Below are 18051 nucleotides of genomic sequence, written 5' to 3' on the forward strand. Positions count from 1 at the left end.
CTACAGGTTTTCCATGTAAGTAAAAAAATAAATTTGGGGGGATCAATATCTTTAACATATAAAAACCTTTGACTTAAGGTTAAGACTGATACAAATATACAAACAAAAAAACTATATTGTATTTTTTTTTTTTTACTTTAACATTATTAATGTAAAAAAGTAAAATATGCAAAAAATTGTACGTTTAAAAATGTAAATTAAAATAATTTCTACAATTATGTTAAAAAAAATAAAATCTAAAAAATACACAATGTAAAATCTGCAAAAAAAACTACAATAATGTATGAAAGTAAAATCTACAAAAAATTTGATGACTGTAAAAAGTAAAATCAACAAAAAATTCTACAATAATGTAAAAAGTCTGCAAAAAAATCTACAATGTTAAAAAAGTAAAATCTACACATTTTCTAAAAATGTAAAAAAAATTAAATCTGCGAAAAATTCTACAATGTTAAAAAAGTAAAATCTAAAAAACTACAATAATGTATAAAAGTAAAATCTATAAAAACTTACATTAATGTAAAAAGATCAAATATACAAAAATTCTACAATGTTAAAAAAGATAAAATATGAGAAAAACTACAATGTAAAAAGTCAAATCTGCAAAAAAAATCTAAAATAATGTACAATTAAAATCTTAAATTCTACAATGTAAAAAAGTGAAATCTAAAAACAATTCTACAATAATGTATAAAGATAAAATCAACAAAAATCTACAATAATGTTAAAGTAAAATCTAAAAAAAATTCTACAATGTTTAAAAATTTTAAATATAAAAACCACAATAATGTAAAATCTACAAAAAAAATTCTACTGTTAAAAAGATAAAATCTGCAAAAAAACTACAATAATGTAAAAAGATCAAATTTACAAAATTCTACAATAACGTAAAAGTAAATCTACAAAAAATTCTACTATAACAAAAGTAAAATCTACAAGTGTAAAAATATACAAATATACAAAACAGTAAAATAAAAATTTAAAAATACAAACCCAGAAAAAAAAACATTTTTTTTAAATCAATCTAATAATCCTCATTCAATAATGATCGGAAAATGTTCCTGAAATGTATTGTGAGGGAACGCCAGGAAAATGTGTGGAGTGCAACAACAAAAAACAACAACAACACGAAACAGATTTCTGGAAGCATTTTATTATCCAGAGCGGCTTTTGAAATTCTATATTGGAAAATGATCATAATTGGTGGACTCACACTAGTAATATAATAACAGTTAGAAGCAATCGCTCGTAAGAATGAGATAAAGTACAGATAAGCCTTTATTTACACACACAGCGCCTCCTCTCCTTCAAAACAAAGTCCGTGTGGATCACGATGGAAAGTGCTTAGAATCAGAACTGTTTCAGACCGGGTTTGAAGGAGAGCATCTGAACGCTGAAGCTTTAGGAGCGAACGAGTGTGTGAACGTTTGCTCTCGACACGCAGCAGAAAAACTAAAGGGTGGCATGAGAACTAACACACTCCTTCCTTCACGGTCTCCTCTCGCAGACCGATGGTTTTTATTTGGAGAGTTTCTTCATCCTCTGGTCCAGCGCGGAGAAGTTCTCCTCCACAGACAGCAGGTTCTCCTTCATGGTTTGCTGGACCTGCGAGCGAAGAACAGAACGTTTAAACTTTCCTCGTCAGCGTTTCCGCTGATTTCCACTAAAATATAACGTCCCCCAGAAAATATCGGAACATGCAATACGTCGAATTAAACAGGAAGAGGAAAATAAATAGTCTATTTTTATTATGTGCATTCATTGTTTGAATTTCAAGAAAAAATTCACAAATGCATAACGAACCAAAAGACACATACTGAAAAGTTTCAGTATGAACATCATTAGCAGTTAGCATTGATTGCGTTATTTTTCTTATGAGATCGCTTGTTTCTGCGTCTTCCTGGTCTGTGTTTTTGATCAGCACTATTCAGGAGGTGTGTAATACCGCCCCCTAGAGTATAACAGCGGAAACACTGAAAACCTGCGTTTGGCGAGGAAAGAGTTAATGCGAGGAGTGTTTGAGGAGAGACCTGTGTGAGCAGAGTGCTGTTGTCCTTCAGAGAGTTGTTGATCATCTGCTGTGTCGTGTCCAGATGGGTCAGCAGCTGCCCAAACTGCATCGCTGCTCCACAAAACAAGACCACAGGTCAATTAAACAAGTGTTTAACCCTAAAGTGACCGTGTGAGTGAAGTGTATTGAGGATACCCTGCTCGTGCAGCTCTCTGACGGCCAGCAGTCTCTGCACCAGCTGCGGGAGAGACGTGGCCATCGCATCCCACTTCTGCACCACGTCGTACAGCTGAGACACCTGCACACAGAGAGCAGACTCGTCAGTCAGCTCGTTAACTCACCACCGTCTCTGTGAGGACTGCGGCACGCACCTTGTTCTGGGTCTCAGCGTCCTCGATGGAGGCCTTGTGCTTGGCGATTTCATTCATCTTCCCCAGAACGCTCTGAAGAAGAAATGAGAACAAGCTCTCAACGGCTCCGTTTAAACACATCATGCAAAAAAATCATTACCAAATATAATATTAGATGTGTTGCGGCGCTGCTGTGTAATTAATTACAAATATTGTGTGAAAACAGAACATCAATGATGAAAACTGAAACCAAGGTCATGTTATCTTATGCTTTGAATAAATGTGCATTATTCATATTTTGCTCGATGCGCCCTCTTGTGGCCTCAACAGAGAAGCCAAAAGCTTAACTGAAATGATGCCTTTTAAATTAGAATATGATTCAAATTTTAATAATAATACTAAAAAATATTAATCCAGTTTTTTTGCCATTTTGACAGCCCTAGTTGGTGCTCTAGGGTGACGCGGAGGAGACGAATTCCTGAATAATGCCGTTATTTTTTGCTTTCTTTGCACACAAAAAGTATTCTCATAGTTTTGTAAAATCACGGTTGAACCCCTGATGTCACATGGAATATTTTAACGATGTCCTTGCTATGTTTCTGAGCCTTGATCGTTTAGGATCTTTGCTGTCTATGGAGGGTCAGAGAGCACTCGGAGTTCATTTTAATCTTAATTTGTGTTCTGAAGATGAACGAAGAAGGTATTACAGGTTTGGAATGACATGAGGGTGAGAAAATTAAAGACAGAATTCTCATTCTTGGGTGAAGTAACCCTTTAACGCCCGACACTGAAGGTTCTGGCTTCACCTGTAGTCTGGCTTCCACTTGGTCCAGTGTGGCAGCGTCCAGCGCACCGACCCGCGCCTGCAACAGCTCTATAGTGTCCTGCAGACAGCAACAGACCTGATCACATGACCACAGCCAGCAGTGCAGCACTTCATGTGGTACAGAATGATTTTTGTCACATCTGATCTGCTGTGGTTGTATTTTTGGTGACTGCATGTTGCATGACTCCTTTTAATTTCATCAGTGCACCTCTCGGTGTGTAAAGACACTGAATGTTAACACTGATGCTGCTGTTATAGTGACGAGTGTGTGTTTACCATCAGACTGGATCCTTGAACCCCGGCGCTGAGCGGACCCTACGACACACACAGAGACACACAAACACACACACACAGAGACATACACACACACACAGAGACATACACACAGACAAACACGCACAGACAGACAAAAACAGAGAGAGAGAGAGAGAGAGATCAGTGATTTTTTTTTTTTATGCAACAGTTTATTGAATCTCTAAAAAAAAAAACGTGGCTTGTGTAGTCGGAAACAGTGAAAAAAGGGCGGGAAAAACAGCTCAATTCTATACAGATATATGAATTTGGTGCAGATGCTGATATTTATATGAAGATATGCTGATGCTTGTAATCTTTATCAATGAGATCTTTATAAGCACAGAGCATAAACTATATAGTGGCATGAAATGATCTAAATATCATTCATCGCTCTACTGTATATCCCCAATTATAAATGCCTCTAAAACTAGCTTGCTCTTATTTTCCTATTCCATCTTTTTATTTATTATACAATTTAAAAAAACCTTGCTACTTGTTATAGTTCTTGCATATCATTGCTCTTTTATTGACTTTGATTGCTTCCATTGCCTTCATTTGTAAGTCGCTTTAAAAAAAAGCGTCTGCTAAATGACTAAATGTAAATAATGTGTCTCAGTAAGTTGAGATGTCAATGATCCGCACATATAACACAGTGATTGAGAGCTGAAGAAATCAAGACTCCTCAGAAGATGTGAGATGTTCTGGAGGCTTGTGAAGATCATTCCTCCGCTGAGGAACAGTGAACGTAAAGCTTCTGGAAACAAACGCTCCTCAAAAGATCCTGCTAGTAAACATGTCTCACGCACCTGTTTCTCTGAGCCGGATCCCAGCGCTGTCTCTAGTTCGGCCAGCCGTCTCTCCAGCTCTGCAACCTGCGGTCACACAAAGAACGTCTGTGTCAGACACAGCCACAGGAAGTGACATCACACTGGATGTTTCATAAAGGCCGTACTTTAGCAGACTCCGTGAACTTTTCTTGCTCTGGTCGGCTGTGGAGCTCGTAGAGAATCACTCCGTCTGGTCCTTTGGGTGCTGCGGTCTTGCTTTCTGCCCCCGCTGTGCTCCTCACGCCCCGGGCCACCTCCAGCTGAGTCAACAACCGCCTGCGACACACAGAACACTCCGCTTCGTCAGAGAGATCTAGGGTTTACTCTTTACCATGACTGATTTTTAGCTCCTTTTTGCCATTTAGTTTTTTCTTATGCTATTTAAAAAAGAAGAAGAAAAAAAACCAACTCCTCCAGCACACTTCTTTATAAGGCTGGGCAACATTTGCTAAATTTTAACTCTCTATTTATATTAAACAAATAAAGTGAATGTAAGCATGTAGGCATGTGTTCAAAAAAGGGTTAAAATCACATTACATTGTAACATTGTAATCTAAAAACGAAGAAATTATTTAAATGCAAAAAATAACTTCTGATTGGTTGAACTCTTCATCATTTGAATATTTGTTTTGAATACTGCGTGTGGACAGAGGCATCACTAGATTTTTGCGTAGTTTAAAGTGACTAATCATACCAGCGTACTTCGAAGTCAAAATGCGTAGCCGCTACGCAAAATATCAGGTATATCACCCAATTCTGACTTTATAACTGCGAGTTTATATCACGCAATTCTGACTTTATAACAAGCAACTGCGAGTTTATATAACCCAATTCTGACTTTATAACTGCGAGTTTATATCACGCAATTCTGACTTTATAACTGTAAGTTTATATCAAGCAATTCTGACTTTATAACTGCAAGTTTATATCACGCAATTTTGACTTTATAACTGTAAGTTTATATCACGCAATTCTGACTTTATAACTGCGAGTTTATATCACGCAATTCTGACTTTATAACTGCGAGTTTATATCACGCAATTCTAACTTTATAACTGCGAGTTTATATCACGCAATTCTGACTTTATAACTGCGAGTTTATATCACGCAATTCTGACTTTATAACTGTAAGTTTATATCACGCAATTCTGACTTTATAACTGCGAGTTTATATCACGCAATTCTGACTTTATAACTGCGAGTTTATATCACGCAATTCTCACTTTATAACTGCGAGTTTATATAACCCAATTCTGACTTTATAACTGCAAGTTTATATCACGCAATTCTGACTTTATAACTGCGAGTTTATATTACGCAATTCTGACTTTATAACTGCGAGTTTATATAACCCAATTCTGACTTTATAACTGCAAGTTTATATCACGCAATTCTGACTTTATAACTGCAAGTTTATATCACGCAATTCTGACTTTATAACTGCGAGTTTATATCACGCAATTCTGACTTTATAACTGCGAGTTTATATCACGCAATTCTGACTTTATAACTGTAAGTTTATATCACGCAATTCTGACTTTATAACTGCGAGTTTATATCACGCAATTCTGACTTTATAACTGCGAGTTTATATCACGCAATTCTGACTTTATAACTGCAAGTTTATATCACACAATTCTAACTTTATAACTGCAAGTTTATATCACGCAATTCTAACTTTATAACTGCGAGTTTATATCACGCAATTCTGACTTTATAACTGCGAGTTTATATCACGCAATTCTGACTTTATAACTGCGAGTTTATATCACGCAATTCTGACTTAATAACTGCGAGTTTATATCACGCAATTCTGATTTTATAACACGCAACTGCAAGTTTATATCACGCAATTCTGACTTTATGAAACGCAACTGCGAGTTAATATCACGCAATTCTGACTTTATAAATGCGAGTTTATATAACCCAATTCTGACTTTATAACTGCGAGTTTATATCACGCAATTCTGACTTTATAACTGCGAGTTTATATCACGCAATTCTGACTTTATAACTACGAGTTTATATCACGCAATTCTGACTTTATAACTACGAGTTTATATCACGCAATTCTGACTTTATAACTGCGAGTTTATATAACCCAATTCTGACTTTATAACTGCAAGTTTATATCACGCAATTCTGACTTTATAACTGCGAGTTTATATTACGCAATTCTGACTTTATAACTGCGAGTTTATATAACCCAATTCTGACTTTATAACTGCAAGTTTATATCACGCAATTCTGACTTTATAACTGCAAGTTTATATCACGCAATTCTGACTTTATAACTGCGAGTTTATATCACGCAATTCTGACTTTATAACTGCGAGTTTATATCACGCAATTCTGACTTTATAACTGTAAGTTTATATCACGCAATTCTGACTTTATAACTGCGAGTTTATATCACGCAATTCTGACTTTATAACTGCGAGTTTATATCACGCAATTCTGACTTTATAACTGCAAGTTTATATCACACAATTCTAACTTTATAACTGCAAGTTTATATCACGCAATTCTAACTTTATAACTGCGAGTTTATATCACGCAATTCTGACTTTATAACTGCGAGTTTATATCACGCAATTCTGACTTTATAACTGCGAGTTTATATCACGCAATTCTGACTTTATAACTGCGAGTTTATATCACGCAATTCTGACTTTATAACTGCGAGTTTATATCACGCAATTCTGACTTTATAACTGCAAGTTTATATCACACAATTCTAACTTTATAACTGCAAGTTTATATCACGCAATTCTAACTTTATAACTGCGAGTTTATATCACGCAATTCTGACTTTATAACTGCGAGTTTATATCACGCAATTCTGACTTTATAACTGCGAGTTTATATCACGCAATTCTGACTTAATAACTGCGAGTTTATATCACGCAATTCTGATTTTATAACACGCAACTGCAAGTTTATATCACGCAATTCTGACTTTATGAAACGCAACTGCGAGTTAATATCACGCAATTCTGACTTTATAAATGCGAGTTTATATAACCCAATTCTGACTTTATAACTGCGAGTTTATATCACGCAATTCTGACTTTATAACTGCGAGTTTATATCACGCAATTCTGACTTTATAACTACGAGTTTATATCACGCAATTCTGACTTTATAACTACGAGTTTATATCACGCAATTCTGACTTTATAACTGCGAGTTTATATAACCCAATTCTGACTTTATAACTGCAAGTTTATATCACGCAATTCTGACTTTATAACTGCGAGTTTATATTACGCAATTCTGACTTTATAACTGCGAGTTTATATAACCCAATTCTGACTTTATAACTGCAAGTTTATATCACGCAATTCTGACTTTATAACTGCAAGTTTATATCACGCAATTCTGACTTTATAACTGCGAGTTTATATCACGCAATTCTGACTTTATAACTGCGAGTTTATATCACGCAATTCTGACTTTATAACTGTAAGTTTATATCACGCAATTCTGACTTTATAACTGCGAGTTTATATCACGCAATTCTGACTTTATAACTGCGAGTTTATATCACGCAATTCTGACTTTATAACTGCAAGTTTATATCACACAATTCTAACTTTATAACTGCAAGTTTATATCACGCAATTCTAACTTTATAACTGCGAGTTTATATCACGCAATTCTGACTTTATAACTGCGAGTTTATATCACGCAATTCTGACTTTATAACTGCGAGTTTATATCACGCAATTCTGACTTAATAACTGCGAGTTTATATCACGCAATTCTGATTTTATAACACGCAACTGCAAGTTTATATCACGCAATTCTGACTTTATGAAACGCAACTGCGAGTTAATATCACGCAATTCTGACTTTATAACTGCGAGTTTATATAACCCAATTCTGACTTTATAACTGCGAGTTTATATCACGCAATTCTGACTTTATAACTGCGAGTTTATATCACGCAATTCTGACTTTATAACTACGAGTTTATATCACGCAATTCTGACTTTATAACTACGAGTTTATATCACGCAATTCTGACTTTATAACTGCGAGTTTATATCACGCAATTCTGACTTTATAACTACGAGTTTATATCACGCAATTCTGACTTTATAACTACGAGTTTATATCACGCAATTCTGACTTAATAACTGCGAGTTTATATCACGCAATTCTGATTTTATAACACGCAACTGCAAGTTTATATCACGCAATTCTGACTTTATGAAACGCAACTGCGAGTTAATATCACGCAATTCTGACTTTATAACTGCGAGTTTATATAACCCAATTCTGACTTTATAACTGCGAGTTTATATCACGCAATTCTGACTTTATAACTGCGAGTTTATATCACGCAATTCTGACTTTATAACTACGAGTTTATATCACGCAATTCTGACTTTATAACTACGAGTTTATATCACGCAATTCTGACTTTATAACTACGAGTTTATATCACGCAATTCTGACTTTATAACTGCCAGTTTATATAACGCAATTCTGACTTTATAACTATGAGTTTATATCACGCAATTCTGACTTTATAACTGCGAGTTTATATCATGCACTTCTGACTTTATAACATGCAACTGTGAGTTTATATAACGCAATTCTGACTTTATAACTGCGAGTTTATATCACGCAATTCTGACTTTATAACTGCGAGTTTATATAACGCAATTCTGACTTTATAACATGCAACTGCCAGTTTATATCACGCAATTCTGATTTATAACATGCAAATGCGAGTTTTTATCACGCAATTCTGACTTTATAACACGCAACTCCGAGTTTATATCACGCAATTCTGACTTTATGACACGCAACTGCAAGTTTATATCACGCAATTCTGACTTTATAACAATTTAGTTTGTAGTAATTGTAATTTTAGTAATAAACAAAAACTAAAAAGCACAGGACTAATAATGAATTCAACACATGAGATCAGATGCATCATGTTCTGTGTTGTATTTGTAGCTCAGGAAGTCTAAATGCATCTCCGACCATCTGAAGCAGAAGTCTGACTCACTTGGCGAGCGCTCCGTCGGGGTCGGTGAGGTTGATGTGAGCGTTGGGTCCGAGCACAGAGTCCAGATGAGCTGAAACCAGCTGCTGTTTGAGCTGCGCCGCCTGCTGAGCCAAAGCCACCGGAGTCAAACGCTCCTCCGAGCTGCTCTCTTTAGTCGTGACCTGCAAGAAAACATACAGTTAAACCAAAATGTGTTCAGACAAATCCAAAATACAGTACAAATTGTTAAATATTATTTTTTTTAAAAAGTGTTTTTTGTAAATATAAATTTTAAAATATAATTTATTCCAGTGATTCAAAGCTGAAATTTCAGCAGACATTTTCCCCACAAAATCCTTTTTATAAAATGTATCTAAATATATATATATATATATTTATTTTTAATTAATGATAAAAGTTTGATATATTCAGACAATATTCACCATTTGAATGACTTTAAACTGTACATATTTGATCCTGACTTAAAAAGGTGCTTTTCTTCATTTAGAAGAACCACAATAGAAAACTAGCTTTGCACAATTTTTCACTAAATGAAAAACAGATATTATGTTAAGTTTAATCATTTCCGTTCTTATGCACCAACATAATGCATAGCAATAAAAATTAGTTTTTGACAAAAAAATGTATTTTAATCTCATGAAGGCTGCATTTATTTGATCAATAACAAAAAAAATATGAAATATGATTACATTTTTGTTAAATGTTTGTTTGTTACAAATGTTTGTTTGTTACACATGTTAAAATACAGTGTTCTCCACTAATATTTGCAACCTTGGTAAATATGGCTGTTCTAACCTATCATGAACTAGAGAAAGCGATTATTTCACAATAATATTACCTTTGCAACATTACAAAAGTCTTAATTGTCACTTTTGACCAATTTAATGAATCCTTGCTGAGAAAAAAAAATCTTTACAAAAAAAAGAAGAAAATATGACTTATCACGCAGATGGTGAGAGTACATGAGTTCACGACTAACTGAAAGAGAAGCAGATGCTTCACTGTTTAGTTCTGACCTGAATCTGTTCCACATCCTGGCAGAGCTCGTGAATCTCATTAACCAGTCGCTGATATTTCTGCTGAGGAGTTTCCTTCACGCCACAACCCTCAGCTAACTGCAGGACCAGAGGAAATAAATCAGGACAAACGCTGAGAGACTCCATAAAACTGAACAGATCATGAACGAGCGAATCACTCACAAGCTCAAACTCTCCAGACTCGTAGCCCACCCTGCGACTCTTACTGATGCGGTCCGAGAAATCTGTGCACGCACGCACGCACACACACACACACGCACACGCACACGCACAGAGAGAGAGAGAGAGAGAGAGTTAGACAAGCAAAACCAGACCCAACTTCACAGCAAGTTTATTATTGCTAACCAAAACTAAAACCATAAAGACACTTTTATTACTTGAATGAATCAAAATACATTTTCATTAAAACAGCTAGTTCTATTTCTTTATTACATTTGTTAAGTACTTAAAAAAAAGTATAATAATAAAAATACAATAAAAAAAAAAAAAAAATACAAATTAATTTAAAAATTATATATAAAAGCATCTTAATGATACTAAAGCAACACTGTGAGATAGATCTGTAAACTTTAAATTATTAACGACAAGACAAATTATAAAATAATAATTTATTTAAAGAGTGTGTGTGTAAATGACATTAAAGAATCATTAAGGTTTTTTTTCAGTTTGTATAAATTATAACAGCTGACATGCATTCGGCATTAACCAACAGCATTCATAACAATGTATACAAAAATAAAATAAAAAGACATTAGTGAGTAAAACTAAAATCAAATTTTTTTTAAAAAAATAAACATTTTTGTTGCTTGAAAAAAAAAAAAAAATCTGGAAATTAAACATTTTATTTCAGACAGTTGCCAAAACAACCATTTTAATTTATTTCAAATAAATAACTATAACTGAAATAACTTAAATACAACTAGTACAATCTATATATAAACATTTGTAAAAAAAAATTACAAATGTAACAAAATTACTAAAACTTTAAAAGTAGTGCTGTCAAATGATTAATCGCATATTAATAAAAAAAAAGTTTTGTTTACATAATATATGTGTATGTGTGTGTTCCGTATATGTTTATTATGTATATATGAACACTTGCATGTGTATTTATATATGCATAATAAATATACCCAGCACACAAACATCTATTACATAAACAAAAACTTGAAGAACAATTAATCATTTGACAGCACTAATTGAGAAAATACATGAAAGTCTTTATTCAAATTTGAATAAAATCTGAAACGCCTCTCCTCACCCAAACCCTTGGCGCTGACGTGTTTGTCTTTGAACTTGTCGTACGCAGCGTTGGGATTAACGACGATCCGCTCCACGCTGTCACTACACAACTCCTCCTGCGAGACGAGACGGAAACCAATCATGAGAAGAAACACACACACACACACACACACACACACACGATGCGCATGCAGCAATGAAACCAACAGATCTGGACGCCTCACTGATTATAAAGGAGGCACTTCCAGAAGCTCTGATTGGCTGAATCTTTGAGGCAGTTAGGCCCCTCCCACAGAAGGCCACGCCCATCCAACGCTCTCCATTGACTTTGCTGCAATAACCATCTTCAAGAATCAGCTAAAAACACATCTTTATCTTTTAAATCCGTTTTTTGGGGGCCAAAAGTTTATAAAAACCTAGTTCTGGGTTTTTTGTCTTGTTTGCTGTACACCTCGTCACACAGCAGCGTTTACACATTGTTTTGGTTTGAGTTACAAGTCAGAAATGACGAGGCGGCAGCTTCCAGCAATACAAAGTCAATGGAGGGGTTGGATTCGTGGCTTTCTGATTATGACACGTGTCGCTTCGTACTGATTTAAGCTTGACGTGTGTGAGAACATCAGTCCAGCTGAGGTTTGCACAGAACTGATGCAATCCCTCAGACATAAACAGTTTCACAGACCACCATGCATTTAATCTGTCAAACACACACATCAAGGGGAAAATAAATGATAGGATAGTGTTTAACAAGCTCAAGTCATCTAAAATACAGCCGCAAACTCATAACATATATGCTAGACTCTGCAAAGCTCAATATTAGTGTGCTGTGAATGTTATGAATTAGTTTCTTACTGGACCGTGTGTCTCTATTCCCTTCTTTAGTGTAAATGTGATTCAGCAAACACCACTGAAGCTTTGTTATGAGGGGAAACTGTACACTATGAATCTGTGAGTCTACTGTAGCCACACACACACACACACACACTAACGGATGAACACAAGCGTACAGTGAACTCACACAACATTTGGACACTTGTCTGCTTTAATTGGCCAGGACTGTCAGTGTTCATAGCACTTACAGGACAGTAAATGTTCAGACTTTTTCATTTCGGAGCATCGAGACTGAGTTGAGGACATGACAGCACACTAGAGATGATGCTGAAGCATTACAAAACAAACACTAGTAGATCTACATTTTAATGGCTATATAAATATTTTAATAATAGAACAACTTGTTATATACATAATACTAGTAATATAAATGCAAATAAATTACTGGCCCATAACTGTGCATATGCACTGTGCAATAACATAAACAATATTAATTATTTTAGAGTATAAATATCTTTTAATATAAAAGTTACTCTTAATAAAGTAGCATAAATATATTAAGCATAATTGAAGTATTAGTATCATATGAATATTAGCAAAAATGTTAATAAAAAAAAAAAATATATATATTAAATAAATACAAATTATATAAAAATATATAAAATACTATTATATTATATATTATGTATAAAAAATTTTTATTATATTATTTAATATTTTAATATAATATTATCTTGTATATTATGTTGTCTTAATGAAAATAATTTTGTGTAACAATTAACATTTATACAGCATTTTACCACTGGACAGTATTTCTGCCAGCACTCAGTTTTTTTTTTTTTTCAAACTGAAGGAAAGTTGAAATCATTTTCTGTGATAATAACTGAGATCAATGTGCCAGATGTGTGTGAGTTCACAGACTCTGATTGGTTTAGAGGAATCACTGGGTGTTAAAGGGGAATCAGAAACTCTTACCAGCTCCTTTGGTTCCCAAACACAGTTAGAGCAGAAGAGAAAGAGAAAAACAGAAGATAGTGAGGAAGAGAAAGAGCGAGAGAGATATTAATGTAGTTATCATATGACATGCACAACAGGAGCTGGAGGGAGAGGAGAACAGAGCGCTGTGTTGTGAGATTGCTTGTTTATTTCATCAGAGTCTGTTAATTAGAGCCGCAGGCCTCTGTTTCTACAGCTGATCCTGAATAACTACATCTGATCGTGTTATTAATGTGAAACCGCTCTCAGCTCGGAGCTAATGTGATCTCCAGCTACATGAAAGATTATCCAGAGCTGTTCTGCGGCGAGAGCAGATGTTAGTCTGCAGCTTGTGACACAGACTTCATCACTTCAGCAATAAGAAGGAAAAGAGGATTGATGGAGGATCCAGATCAGAGCAGAGAAACAGCTGGAGGAACACACACACAGACACTGAAGGAAACTCAACCAGAACCGTCATGTGCACAAATTCTGCATTTTAATTAAAAATAAATATTTATGCACAAAATATATATAGTTTTGGGTCACTTGGGATTCGGAAGCACACTTGTGTTAAAGCGCACTCATAAAACCAGCTGTTCTTGAAAGATAAGCACCTTACAGTACAAACAAAATAAAAATAAATTGTATATATATATATATATATATATATATATATATATGTGTGTGTGTGTGTGTGTGTGTGTGTGTGTGTGTGTGTGTGTATAGATATTTGTGTATGTATTTATTTATTTATATATTTATATATCAACATTTAAAAGTTATATTATTACAAATAAAAAATTATATAACATTAAATAAAATAAATGAAGGCAACCACCAATATTCATATTGTTTAACAGCTGTGGAGTAAAAAAATATATTTATAATTATATAATATTAATATTTTTTATTATTTTAGGTTAATAATCACCTGTGTTATTTCGTGTAACTAGTTTATTTTTTATTTTTAATGTATTAATTTTTTGTATTTTACATTTTCATCTTTTTTTTAAAGATTTAGATTTTTTTATTATTATTTTGTGAATTTTATTTGTTATTGTTTTTTTTTTAATAGGTCTATACATTTTTTTATTTCAGTTTCAGTTTCAGTTTGTTATTTTAGCACATCAAATTAAACTGAATGAGGGGAAATGTTGGTGAAATATATATATATATATATTTTATTATTAATGTTTATTCTATCTATTTTAAGTAACAAAAATGTTTTCTATGTTTTTAGCTTTAATTTACTATAATAGCCTTTACATTCACAACAATTTCGGCTAACTTATTCAGCCATACAAACAAGTACAGTAAAACTAGTGCCTTTTAAATCACAATTTTCATCTGAACAATCCCTTGTGTTTTTTCTCACAAACTGTGCAGCCCGAGAACGAAGTAAAACACAGAAACACACACAATTCACTTCTGTCAAACTGTCAAATTTACCACCATTTGTTCCTTAAAACACACTCCACATCCTTCCTCGGGTCATTAGTGTTAAAACTTACAACCAGCTTCAAGTTTAAAAATGAACATTAGAAAAGCAGGAAGATGTGAACACAATGAATGAGGGAAAGAATAACTAGCTCAAATATGAGTCACACACACACACACACACACACAGATACTCACCGACTCAAACTGCGCCTGATCATCCTCGGGCAGATCACTCGTCTCGTAGACATCAGGCTCATTGGAGGCCTGGGAGGAAGTGATGTCATTACAATTACATTATGCCATGTCAATAAAATATGAGAACAATACTACACAACAGACATAAAAGCTCAAATGAAAACAAATACATATTTATAAATGTATAACTGTACCTTCTCATCACACGTCTTTATCTGATTTTTTCTCTATTTTTCCAGTTTAAATGTCTAGAGATCAAGACACAATAACCTCAGATGCAAATGAACTAAAATAAGAAAACTTGTCTAATGAGAAACTGATCAAAATGAAGTGAAAAAAATAAGAAATATCTGCCAATGCCGATGATATTTGTTCTCGTTAAGCATAAGCTCACTTCATTATGTTATATTTTTCTCAAGTAAATGTGTCTTGATTTAAAGATTGTTTAGATATTTGCATTTGAAAACAAAAAAACACTGAGAACGATAGATTTTTTTTTACATTTACATTTTTTCCTCTGATTTAAAACCTTTTTAAGACTCACAGAAAAAATGTGTGTGTATATATGTGTGTGTGTGTGAGTGTGTGTGTTAGGGATATGCCAGTATCAAATTTTCCTGTTGTGATTAATTGCTCATGCTTTTATGGTTAACGTTATTATCACTGTATTGAAATTTAGTTTAAAAACAAAAGTGCTCATAATACAGTATAAGAGGTTAAAAAACGTTTTTTCTTATAACAAAAATAACTGAACATTTAAATACAATAAAGCAATACAGATAAATATATAAATTTAAAAGTTTTGCCCTGATTAAAGTGCAAAGGAATTATAAAGACCCATATGTATCACTTTACAATAAGATCTTTTTAGTTCACCATTAACATTCACAATGAGCAACAGCTACAGAAGTTATTAATCTTTGTTTCAAAATAAAAGTTTTAGTTCATGCTAGCTCATTAAATAATACAGTTGCAACTTTAGATTTTATCAACGTGTTATTAAATATTGGAATACCTAAGACGAATGAATGTTCAGAAGAATTTTTCATTGGCAGTTTGTTAACTAATGAATTAATGTTAAAAATGAAGCCCTAATGTAAAATGTAAAAAATCAGAACAGTTTCAAACTATTTCTATGTCATGTTGTAGTCCAGATTAAAATAGCCTAATAAGACTTAATACTTAAGTATTTGGCACGGTGATGGACATCATAGCAAATACACAAATCTGGCTATTTAAAATTATTTAATATGTTTTAGAAAGTAGACCAGCTGGTTGATTTGCGGTGTTTCAAGGGTAAGGACTGCATTTTCTGCAGTTTAGCGCCATCTGCTGTCAGAGAGTGAATGTGCTTTCATTCAGCATTACCGAATACCGGCTAGTGTGAGTGTATGTGTCTGCTAGTGATTGTGTGTGTGTGCACGCTCATAAAAAAAAAAAAAAACCTGGCTATGCGTTCTGTACTAGACTAACTGAGACTTGTCATGCCGCTTGTATACGGTTGTTGTTCTCTTGTTGACCTGATTGCTTCAATTGTTCTCATTTGTAAGTCGCTTTGGATAAAAGCGTCTGCTAAATGATTAGATGTAAATGTAGTGAGTGTGAGTGTGTGTGTGTCATATCAGGACACAACTCTGTATAATGACATGGGTATGACACAGGTGTTACAAGGAGAGGGTGACTTATGAGGACATAACCCATGTCCCCATTTTTCAAAACACTTATAAATCATACAGAATGAGTTTTTTTGAGAAAGTAAAAATGCACAAAGTTTCCTGTGAGGGTTAGGGTTAGGTGTAGGGTTGGTGAAGGGACATAGAATATACAGTTTGTACAGAATAAAAACCATTACACCTATGGGATGAACACACTTTACACAAAAACAAACGTGTGTGTGTGTGAGTGAGTGAGTGAGTGTGTGTGTGTGTGTGTGTGTGTGTGTGTAACATACTTGAAAAATAGTCAAACACCCACTAAAATGAATTCCTTGCAATAAAAATATTTAAGCATGTAAATTTAAAGACAGGGATCAAAGGGATGTAAAAAACAGAACTGAAGGCCCATACTGATTGAGAAAAGTATAAGTCATGTAAACAACACACACTGACAATAACAAGACTTACTGACATTATATTACACCACTGGCCAACGCCCTTCACAAACATAGATTTTCTTAAAATCCTGCCTGCACAATAAAGGTGTGCAACAGTCCCTTTACACAACATACGAACAACTAAGGAAAATAATAATTTTAGTAATATTTATAAGATGTGTGAGTTATATTTGACGATCGTCAGTTACAGACATGAGCTAACACTCTTCTCAAGAATCTGAAATAATACAACATCTCAATAGACCAGTTATTTGAAAACCTCTTGTGTGAATTATTTTTACTCTGGACACTTGATTATTTTATAATTATTAATTCATATGAATGTTTTGCTTTGAATCACCTCAGACCGTTAGCCGCGGTTAATGCTAATGCTAATATACCGCTCTGTTAATGTTGTTTAAGGACTGAATGAATCACTTACGATGCCCGGCAGGTTTGCATACTTCGGGTCGGCCATTGCAGCACTCTGGAGAAAACAGTTTAATGTGATTTTTTACGCGGTGTGTGTTTCTTTACTGCCGTTTGAAAGGAGATAAAACCGGCTGAAGATACTGATGATGATGAGTCGAGGCCGCCTGCCACAGTGACAGCTGTGACGTCACACACTAACAGAATCTCGCGCAATCTCGCGAGGATAAGGAAATCAGGCGTTCGGGAAATAAATATATGGGTTTTTCAAAGTGATGTTAACATCATTAACAACTTGCGATATGTATCGATCTAGAAAATTATAGGATACAGTCCAGAATCAGGTCAACTGGTAAATTCTTTCCCAGAAAAAAAGTGTCACTATTTACCTGAAATCACACAATACGGGAAATACAATATTTACAATTATTTTCTTTCTTTCTTTCTTTCTTTCTTTCTTTCTTTCTTTCTTTCTT

The 18051-nt window shown here is 34.1% G+C and overlaps 1 protein-coding gene across 2 annotated transcripts; it reads right to left on the bottom strand.

Moving 5' to 3' along the window:
- Positions 1-1133: 1133 nt before the first annotated feature.
- LOC113102999 (dynactin subunit 2) lies at positions 1134-17771 on the bottom strand. Of its 2 annotated transcripts, XM_026265940.1 has the most exons (15): positions 17589-17771; positions 15055-15123; positions 13417-13422; positions 11630-11726; positions 10531-10592; positions 10348-10446; positions 9332-9492; positions 4434-4584; positions 4288-4353; positions 3464-3502; positions 3168-3245; positions 2383-2454; positions 2207-2309; positions 2031-2122; positions 1134-1605 (listed from the first exon to the last, which is right to left on the bottom strand). In XM_026265940.1, exons 1-15 carry the CDS (start codon positions 17622-17624, stop codon positions 1519-1521), a joined length of 1218 nt encoding a protein of 405 aa, XP_026121725.1. In that variant the 5' UTR covers positions 17625-17771; the 3' UTR covers positions 1134-1518. The 2 variants fall into 2 exon arrangements, with proteins under 2 accessions (XP_026121725.1, XP_026121726.1); XM_026265941.1 differs by lacking the exon at positions 13417-13422.
- Between the last annotated feature and the right edge of the window lie 280 nt (positions 17772-18051).

The sequence above is a fragment of the Carassius auratus genome, chromosome 6, assembly GCF_003368295.1.
Source record: "Carassius auratus strain Wakin chromosome 6, ASM336829v1, whole genome shotgun sequence".
Classification (NCBI taxonomy): Eukaryota; Metazoa; Chordata; class Actinopteri; order Cypriniformes; family Cyprinidae; genus Carassius; species Carassius auratus.